General features: G+C 53.0%; 1 protein-coding gene and 1 long non-coding RNA gene across 10 annotated transcripts in view; one reads left to right on the top strand and one right to left on the bottom strand.

Annotated features, from left to right (window-relative positions):
* LOC102385379 overlaps window positions 1–3,921 on the bottom strand; it is a 17,211-nt gene extending 13,290 nt beyond the window's left edge. The window contains exon 1 of the long non-coding RNA XR_003096091.1: window positions 3,236–3,921. This is a non-coding gene — a long non-coding RNA (uncharacterized LOC102385379). The remainder of the gene's footprint in view (window positions 1–3,235) is intronic.
* Window positions 1–8,975, top strand: part of NDRG3 (NDRG family member 3) — a 117,013-nt gene extending 108,038 nt beyond the window's left edge. For 7 of the 9 annotated variants that reach the window (XM_025214670.1, XM_025214672.1, XM_025214669.1 and 4 more), the window contains 2 exons: window positions 6,593–6,631; window positions 7,182–8,975. In XM_025214670.1, coding sequence (XP_025070455.1) covers window positions 6,593–6,631; window positions 7,182–7,360 — 218 coding nt within the window. In that variant the 3' untranslated portion in view covers window positions 7,361–8,975. Of the gene's footprint in view, window positions 1–6,592; window positions 6,699–7,181 lie in introns of all 9 variants that reach the window. The other 2 variants (XM_025214673.1, XM_025214671.1) reach the window with 2 other exon arrangements.
* The last annotated feature ends 890 nt before the right edge of the window (window positions 8,976–9,865 follow it).

Here is a 9,865-nt window from a genome sequence, read left to right as displayed (position 1 = left end):
AGAGCTTCTTTTCAGGTGGGTGGGTGTGGGGAGGGCTGAGCTGCACAGGGCAGGTGGCAATAACAGTGCTGAGAGGGGTGTCTACTGGGGGGAGGCACTAGGGGGAAGCTTGGGGGTGGCTTTAGCCCCCCCCCCACCCCAAACCCCCCAGTGCTGCCCCTGCTCTGCTGCAGCTGAGCCCACCCTGCCCTGAGCACAGCCCCATCCCAGGAAGAGGCCAGGGTAGTCCCTGGTCCCAAGCCTGCACACAAAATCTGGGGAGGCATATGCCCCCCATGCCTCCCTCAGGGGTGTATGCAGTAGTGGGGAGCCAAGTCCCTCCCCCCCAACAAACCTCCCACGGCTCCATCCTGCTCCTGGCCCCGGGGTCACATTCACTGCCCCTGCCCCATTCCCTCCCTCACCATGGGGGCCTTGATCTGCCTCCCCACACCTACCAGCAGGACACTGATCTCCAAGCTGCATTCCTGTAAATGGCTATTGGATTGGTATTGGCCAATATGACTGGTTAATAAATCAGCCATCAGTATTATCTAAGAAAATCTTTATCAATGCACCCCTAAAAGAAATTGGCTGGGCCTACAGTACTCTGGAGTTCTGCTGACATAGGCAGGCCAATATTCTCCTACAACACCTCTCTCTGTAGCAGGACTAGGCCCCAGGGGTAGCCATGACACCCCTGGTGGCCACACAATTCCTGCCCCACACTGGTTCCTCAGTGTGCCCTCTCCTCTTCCCTGCCATGCCTTGATGGAATTGTTCAGTTGTAAAAAGCAGGGTGGCCCCAGGGTCCCAGAGCAAGCCCTAGCCTGCTTTGGTCAGTGTATCCCTCCCATACCCAGCTGACCCCAGTCCTGTCCTTCAAGCACTAGATGAGGGCCCTCTGGTAGCCCTTAAATATCCCAGGGCATCAGTTGCCTTGTGACCTCCTTCCACCCCTGTACCCATACCCATGCCTTGCAGTTGGTACTTTAAGTTGTCCACTGGGCCCTCTGGCCCATCCAGAGGCCCAGACTTTAGTCAGCCTGCCAGGCCCCTGGCCCTGGCAAGGCTTTCTTTTCTCTGGGCCCCTGGCTCTCACCCTCTCCAGGCTTTGGCTCTCTCATCTTAAGCCTACTCTGGTCTCAGCCCTCCACTCTCTGGACCCCTGGGCCCTTGCACAGCTACTGTAGTTGTATCCCACCCCTCAGCCTTCTAGGTCCCCAACCCCAAACCAGGTTGCTTCTGCTACACCAGTCTTCTGCACTCAGGCTCCCTCACCTGGTCTGGACTGCTCCCACTGGTCTTGGCTCCCCTAGCCTCAACCTGCCCCAGCCCACAAGCCTCTGGCTAGGCTGCCTGACCCTGGCCTTAACCCTTCTGGCCTTAGCCTAACACATCACACCAGCCTCACTCCTCTGGGATTCTGACCCTCAGCTAGGCTGCCTGCTTCCAAGTGCTGTGCCAGGCACCCCTGTGTGGCTTCTACCCCTCTCCAATCCAGTCCCTAATCAAAACACAAATGCAGGCCCACCGGCTATATAACAAACTCTCCCCACACTGGGTCACAACCAAGGATCCTGGTTCTCTCTGTTAAAAACCAGAAATGCTCGGATTTGGGGGGAGGGAGGCAGAGCACAAAACTCCGATTAAAAACCCCCACGTCTCCTTTTTGCATGATTAAGATGAAAATGCCTCTCGGTCACAGGCCAGGATCCCCAGTGGTGGCCGTGATGCCCCTGGCAGCTCTGCAACCATGCCAGCTCCACCGCAAGGGCACCCTCTTGTCTTGCCTACCACATCTTGATGGTAAAATAATAAATTGAGAGGCTGTCCCCTTCACATGGCTCCGGTCCGCTGAACCTCATAAGAACTCACGGCTCCTTGGGCCCTTCACCAGATCTCATTCCAGTACTGTGCTGCAAGGGGCACCTTGAGCCTTATGGGTTAATTATAGGGGAGGTTTTGAAGCCCCACACCATGCCTCACAGGTGTTACATGGATGTTGTTTCCTTTGTTGGGGCCTCAGCCTACCCAGCCTCTGCCCCTTTAATCTAGCTAGGCCAGTGGTCATCAACTAGTCAATTGTGATCAACTGGTCAGTCCTGGAGCCTCTGACAGTCTCTCTCAGCCTGGGATGGTCGAGTACATGCGTGCTCAGCCTCCCCGGACTGAGATGGACTGTCATAGGCTCCGTGATTGGGAGCAACAGGACGCATGTGGCTGGGCTGAGTCACACCCCTGCCACCCAGGCCTGAGCTGGATGGTAGGACAATCCCCTGCACCCTCTGCTACTAGGCAAGTGGGGCCCCAGCCAGGCTGGGGGTGGGTCAGAGCCCAGGCAGCTTGTCCAGGTGCCCGAGAGGGGCTCCCGCCATGCCACGCACACCAGCAGAAGCCCAGGGAGCACATGCCTCATCTGCTATGTTCACCTCAAGCCCTCTGTGGGCTACAGGCAGCAGCAGGATTCCAGCACGCTCCCCTGCAGGGCTTTGGCTGCACGCCGGTCCCACACTGCTACTCTGCAGCCCCCACCCCAGCCAAGAGGCACGGCATGGGGTGCTCCTTGCCCAGCCTGTGCCTGCCCTGCACCCAGGCCTGAGGAGCAGGGCGTTGGGGTGCTCTACTCCACCACACACAGGCTATGTCCAGGAAGGCATTGCTGGCCCCCCATACCTGCTGGGATCCACATTCCAGCCTCCTCCATCCCACTCCTAGCACTGGCTCCATCTGGGACCTACTCCCCCTCAGCACAGCAGCAAGGGCTGCATCCCAGGGCCAAGAAGGGTCCCAGAGATGCCAAGAGATCAGGGGAGAATCTGTCCTCATTTGTCCTGGGCTCCAGGCTGCTCCCTGTACCAGCCCCACCACAGCCCCAGGCCAGGGAGGATGCTACAGGCAGCACCAGGGGAAGCCCCTGTCTGGCTGTACCCCTGCAGTGCCAAGCCCTATGTGGCTACACCCTTCTGGTGCTGGGCCCTCCAGCCTCTTGAGTAGCTGTGCCTCTCTACCGCCAGGCCCCTGTCCCATCTGACTACACCCTTCTTGCACTAGGCCATCCTTTCTTTGTGTATCTGCACCCCTCCGAGCACTAATGGGACCTCTCATTACAGCCCAATCCCAAACCTCCTGCACAAACAATAGTACAAACGTAAGCCCCTGAGCTATAATATAACAAGAACAATGGAGACAGTGTTCTGCCCCATTAAGAGGGCAAACTTCCCCCCAGGACACTGTGTTTCCCAGCCCTAGGTACCTTGTGGGCTGCTGGTGCCTCACTGCTCCTGTAAGTAGCAAAGCAGGCAATCACCCATCTGCAGGAGCTTATTCCCCTGGCAGTTGCCAGAAAACTAATCCCTACCTACCCCAGCCTTGGGTTTATATGTGCCCAGGACCCTGCCTCCATCCTTCAGCTGACTGCCTGCAGGTTGTGCTAATTACCTCATTAGCCTGCGGCTCAGGCAACCTGCAGCTGTGGTGCTCTGCCTAGCTGCAGGGCTCCCTGGCTAGGCTGCTTCTGCCTTTAAAGGAGCAGGCACGTCTTAGTGCCCTGTGAGACCCTCTCTCTTTAGCAGGGGGTTTCAACTTTTTTTAATAAGTGTACCCCTGGGGGGCAGGGAGGAGGGGGGAGAACAGCTGGACACGGAGCAGGGTTGTGACAAGTGGCGGAGCGGCGGCAGTGCAGTGTCTGTGCGGCCCTGCTCTTGCCCCACCCCAGCCCTGTTGCTGTGAGGCAGTGGTGTGGGGTGGTGGTGCTCCATCCCTGTTTGCCCTCACGTACCCCCTGGAACCTTTCAGAGTACCCCCAGGGGTACACGTACCCCTGGTTGACAACCCCTGCTCTGTAGGCATCAGTTAAACACAATGTTTTATCGATACAGTAACAATTTTAAAGCACTATGGAAGTCTACCAGTGCCTCAATTGTTAAAGTAAAATTAATTCTAAATACCTATATATTTTGCTGTTTGATTTTGTTTGGTTTTTTTTATCATGGAAAATCAGAGCTCCCCCTGCCCCCTTTGCTTACCAGGACATGGGTCCAGCTGAAGCTGTTACCTGCCTCTGCTTTGTGGTGCTGAGCAGCCCTGATACACCAGTGCCTCTCACTCCCAAGCCACAGCCCCCCAGCTATGCCAGTGCCCCTCACTCCCAACCCTCAGTCCACCATCCCTGCCAGTGCCCCTCACTCTCAACCCACAGATCCCCCACTTCCCCCAGCCCTGCTGTTGCCCCTCACCCCTGATCCACTGCCCACCCACCCCCAGGCCCCAGCCTCCAGTGTGTGGGGAAGGGGGTGGGTTTGTGAGCATTGGGGTGCCTGACCATAGGTAGGTGCCCCCTCAGATATGTGCATCCACAGCAGGGGACAGGGCTATAATCTGGCCAGGAGCTGCCTCCACAGCCCAGTAGGCAGGACCTAGCGCAAGAGGGTAAAGCAGGGCATCAAGGAGCCCACTGGGCTGCGGAGGTGGCGCCTGCCCAGTGCAGGTCCGGCCAGGCTGCAGCTCCACACTTCACTGTGGGCACACAAATTTGGGGGAGTATGTGCATTGCTTATGTCACCTGACCCCTCCCCAAAAGTGCACACAGCAGCAGGGAGCATTCCCCTTTCCCCTAGGATGAGCCAACTGGCCATCCTGCTCCCCAGCTAGGCCCCACAGCCACACATCCCCACCCCGGTCCTGGGCCCCATGCACTGCCCCAGCTGGGCAGTGTCCCCAGACCCAGCTGCCAACCCTGCTGCAGTCCCTCCCCCACTGTGGGGGCTTGGCATGAGCCACCACCTCAATGTGCCCCTCTCACCCATTGCCTATGCCCTTGCCCCCTCGCATAGATTTACCTGCAGGCAGTTGGGGGAGCTGCTCTCCACTACACTGCCTGGGGCTGTATTGCTGGCCACTTGCATATGTGCATGCACACACATGCACATGGCACCCCCTGCATCCAATTGGCCTCCCCACAGCCCCTTGCAGGCTGGAACTCTGCCAGCCTGCAAGGGGAAACCCATGGTTTCCTGTGTTTTTCTCCTTTAAAGGAGAAAATCTGCATTTTTTCTGTAGCAAACAGAAAACCTGGATCCCTAGTCATAAATTCCCTGCAAGCTGTAAGTCTCCCTTAGCTCTTTACTTGCAGCTTTTGGAGAAAGCCCAGGTGCTGGATATCCCATCTCCTGCAGCCATCTTACCCAGGAGCTCTTTTCCTTACTGTTTACAGATCCAGGCTGAATGCCTAGTCCCAGGCACAGGTCTTATGTGCCTCCTAACCCTCTGTCAGGTGGCTCTCTAGCCACCCATAGGGACTGGGTGGTCCATTTTGACCAACCTGTCCTTCTCTCCTGCGGCTTGGTTCAGCTACTCACAGCTTCTACTGGGCTGCCTAGATGTTTGCCCATTAGCTGCTTATCTTCTAGCAGCCTCACACAGCAAGCTCCAGGGATAGTTTCTCCCCTAGGGGTAGCTCCTATCCTGGCTGTTACTAGCCACCCAGCAAGTTTATCCTGCTGCAGCATCCCTTTAAAGTAACTGGAGCTTCTGGCTCTTTGTTAGTCCCCCCTACTTACCAGGTAAGACTGGCCTGTGAAGATGTGTAATAAATGGAGTGGCTGTTGTCTTTCATTAATCACAAGACTCAGCATGCTCTCAAAGGCTCGTTGGCTCCTACATAGACTGAGATTAGGGTTTTCTGGGCTTGAGTCAGATTTTACAGCAAGTACAGTCATTAAAGCAAGCACTGCAAAGTAAGTGTTAGATAGAGATCTCCTGGCAAAGCCTGGAATGCTAAGGAATAGGTGGGAGAGGATGTTCTCTACTTCCAAGTGAACTGAGCTGTCCTCAGGAAGAGTTGTTCTCCCAACCTTTAGGAGTGACAGTTTTTTAAAAGGCTTCAGGGCTAAGAGCAATGGCCCTCCTGTCAGAGAAGGTGACTGGGACATACCTAGAAGCAATGACTGCAGTAGCCACCTCCACTGAGGGATCCTTCCTGTGCACTTCTGCCTCTAAACTTCTTAACTAAAGCTGTCTGTGCTGCTGTAGTTATTGCCCCTACCTCACAGACATCATCCATTTAGGTGGAGGGAAAGCTCTCTGCCACAAACCTGTAGCAGACCAGGAAATGATGCTCTAACCCATGTCAAGGCTTTAGTATCACTAAATGTGCTCCTTGGCCCCTTTTTCAAGGGAAGTGGAATCTGATGGCTGCAAACAAATGAGTGCAGAGTGTTTTATTAAGCTGCTTGGCTGTTTTGGAAGCCTAGCAGAGGATTTGAGCCATTAGAGACATAGGATATTATATGATTTATGTGATCTAATTCCTATCTTTCTAACTGGCAGAGAGCTGGGTAAAATTTGTCCCTGGTCTTGAATAATCACCTCTTGAGTAATTTTGGGGTGATTTCTTCTCCATGAGGAGGCTTTTTAGAGGCTTTTGTTTACAAACATCAAAGCATTCACTGCAGTGTACAAGCCATAAGCCTAAGAGTAGAATGAAGTGCTGTTGATTTGCAGATTTGACACACTAGATCTATTCAAGCAGTACAGCGGATCCCAGTTGCACTGTAAAACTAATTGGTACTCTCCTGTGTTCATTCTTTTTGTGGTCTTGTGTTGTTTCCAGTCCCTTATATGCAGCTCAACCACCTGAGCACTGAGTCAGGTACCTGCAAATGCGCATCTAGCTCTGCCCAAGTCTGCATAAACTAGAATGGCCCGTCTGTACTCAGGTGCATTACTGTGGCTGTTTCTAGCATGTTCTGCTAGGCTGATCCATTTTTCTGGTATGCTCTGCTGGCCCACTGTGTGCTAAAGCTAATCCATTGTGCAACATGTATAGTCTGGTTTTCACCCTTGTTCCTGACTGTTGCATGGTATGCAGCTCTCATTAGTTGCCTGGAACTAAGAGCTTGGTTTTCAAAAGGTCACATGCACAATCCCAATTCTAATTTGCAATTTCAGTGCTTCATTTGCAAATGGATAGTCATGCTGCTGGCATTTGCGTACCTCAGACCTTTTGAAGTAAGGCCTTAAACGTCCTGCTTCAGGTGTGTAAAGCTAGTTTGGGCAGCTAATAGTGACTCTTCTGATTGGATGTGTAGTTCTTGTTGTTCTTACTTAATGAGGTGTTGCACTTGAATGATCCCCAGTAGTCAACTATGAGTTCTGTCATCTTACTCCCTTTTTAAGCAACTTTTCATTCTTTCTTGTAGTGCCAACAGCTACCATGACCAGGCTCATCCGGTCCCGTACCCAGTCCTCTTCTAGTGTGGGCTCTGGGGAAAGTGTCCGCGACTGGTCTCACACCACCCACCAAGATGAGGGACCTACTGGAACCCTGGAAGCAGCTGATATCCAGGATGCACCTCAAACCATGGAAGTATACTGCTAAGAAGGAGCTTCGCTTCTGGATCTGAACAACTCCATCCTCCACCACTGAATCCATCTAGAACCTAGCATTTTGTCCAACAAAATGCATTCTTTTGTCTAACTTGTGTATGCCCATCAGAGGCATCACTGTCCCCTTGGTAGTCTGTATTTGGCATTACTTTGGTCCTTTTTGTATGTCTTTGCCATCAGAACCTGTTTAAAAGTTGTCATCATTCCACAGTCTTAGCAAATCCAATTACTGTACATGTTAGTACCATGTCTTTCCAGTGCTATCTGTGCTGTACGTCACTCCAGATGGCAGCCACTGTCTCCCTCTTTATTTAAAATATTTATGTGGTTTTGTGAGGTTTTATAATTGCTTCATAGTTGGGCTTCTGCTGAAGGAAATTAGGAACACAGATGAGATATGGAGTGCAGTTTATATAGCACCTCTGGGATGACGGAAAATGAGACTCAGTGATGTAAAACTCTGGGCGAGGAAGGCAAGTCATGTTCTACTGCAAAGTTATGCATGGAGTACAAACTATGTCAGAGGTTTCTTGTATTCCCAGGACATTTGGTATTTGCAGCATGCCTGGGGAACCTAAATAGTCAAATGGAGGGATCCAGGAAGGGTGGGTGCAGGAGTAGCAACTGGCACTGTAGAGGTAGCTCCCTCCCCCCTCTATCCAGGCCAGACAGACCACACCACAGAAGCAGCAGCTGAGGACTTTTTTTAAATCCCCAAATCAGGTGAGAATTTCTCTTCTGCCCCTGCTCCACTCCCCACTCTTGGCACCCCTTCCCTTCCCCTTCATGCTCAGTGGCCTCTCTCTTCCCATCCCCTCCTCACCCCTCCCATTCACCCCCTTTCTCACCTGCCACTGTCAGTTTGCATGCTATTGTGAAATGCAGTGCTGCTGCAGACAACAGGGTGCAGGAAAGGTTCTGTCTCCCTGAGTCTGCTCCTGGGCTGGCAGGGAACACGTGGGGGGATCTACCAGGGAAGAGGAACCCACCCACTGCCATTGCTGCTGCTGTCCCAGGCTAAGCCTAGTTCCTCATACAGTCCAGCTAGAGCAGTGCAGGAGGGGCTCTGGAGCTTCCCCCATCCCCAGAGCAGCCAGAGACAGGGGCAGTGATTGGCAGGGGAGGAGAGGGGGATTACTACTGAACACATAGGGGAAGGAAGTGGGGGATTCTTACTTGATGTGGGGACTTAAAGTCCCCAGTTACTGCTCCTGCAGCATGGTTTGAAAAGCAGGTGTGACTGTGGCCACTGCACCCTCTCTGGATCCACCCCTGGATAGTCATAATTATCATTTGTGTGTCAGAAGGTGCAGAATCATTTTTTTTCCTTGGCCTCAAGGAAGTGCAAAGCACTTAACATATTAATTCTCACTAATTAAGAGGCACTGTTCAGCAAGGTGCAAGAGATTAAAACCAGGGGTGGGCAGTTATTTCAGGTGAAGGGCCGCTTACCAAGTTTAGGCAAGCTGTCAGGGCCGCATCAGTAGCCCTGCCCCTTGACAGGTGGCCTGCTCCCTGGTCGCCATCTTGTGATCAAAGTTCCGCCCCCTAACACCTGACCTTTGCCACCAGAAGGCCTCCCCTTGCCCCCAGAAATACTCCTTTCAGCAAGGGGTTTTGCTGTCTCAGAACCAGAAAAATACAAAATTATATTCTAAAAATTGAACATCTACAACATTCATTAATTTGATTTAAAAATATATTTTTGTCCTGATTTACATATATTTATGTAGTGTACATAGAGGTGATTGTATAATAGCTTAAAATGAAGTCTTACTCTTGTATATTGTGGGGGGATGGGGGCATGGAGGGGTGAGTAGAGTTTTGTGGGGACCTGTTGGTGTATGGGGGAGGGTGTGAGTGTGGGGTGAGGGAGTATGTGGGGGTGTGTGTAGATATGTGGGGTGTGGGTGCATGTGTATGGTGGGGTGTGCGTGTGGGACTCGCCCTGTGAACACACACACACTGTTTCTCTCTCCTTCCCTCACTGCACACAGTCTCTCCCTCCCTCATTATACACACACACACACACACACACAGAGTCTCTCCTCACTCCTTCATTGCATGCACACTGCACACACACTCTCTTTTGCTCACTGTCTCTGTCTGTCACTCCTGGTCCTGGGGTACTGGTGCTTGTCCTGTGCTGCCACAGTCTGGTGATGCAGCTGGGGGCCACGTGGTGCCGGAGCAGCCAGCTGGCATGCAGGGAAGCAGTGAAAGCTGTGGCAGGCAGAGGCATCCAGCTGGGGATGCGGGGGTAGGAGGGGCCTAGAGGTGAGGCCGGGCTGGCCTTGCTACTGAGTGCTGCCGGCTTCCCCTGGGTCCTACTACCCCTGGCTCCTGTCATCTTTGACAGGCAGCCAGGAGCAAATAAATTTTAATCTTCTACATTTTTTAGGGGTCCCACAAGCCAGATAGAATGACCCGGTTGGCCGGATGCAGCCCTCAGGCTGTATTTTGCCTGACCCTGGATTAAACTGTTTTACAGCAGCCT

This window comes from Alligator sinensis, unplaced genomic scaffold (assembly GCF_000455745.1).
Source record: "Alligator sinensis unplaced genomic scaffold, ASM45574v1 scaffold249_1, whole genome shotgun sequence".
NCBI lineage: Eukaryota > Metazoa > Chordata > Crocodylia > Alligatoridae > Alligator > Alligator sinensis.
The sequence above is the reverse complement of the archived record's forward strand: the minus strand, read 5'-3'. Positions and strand labels throughout refer to the sequence as shown.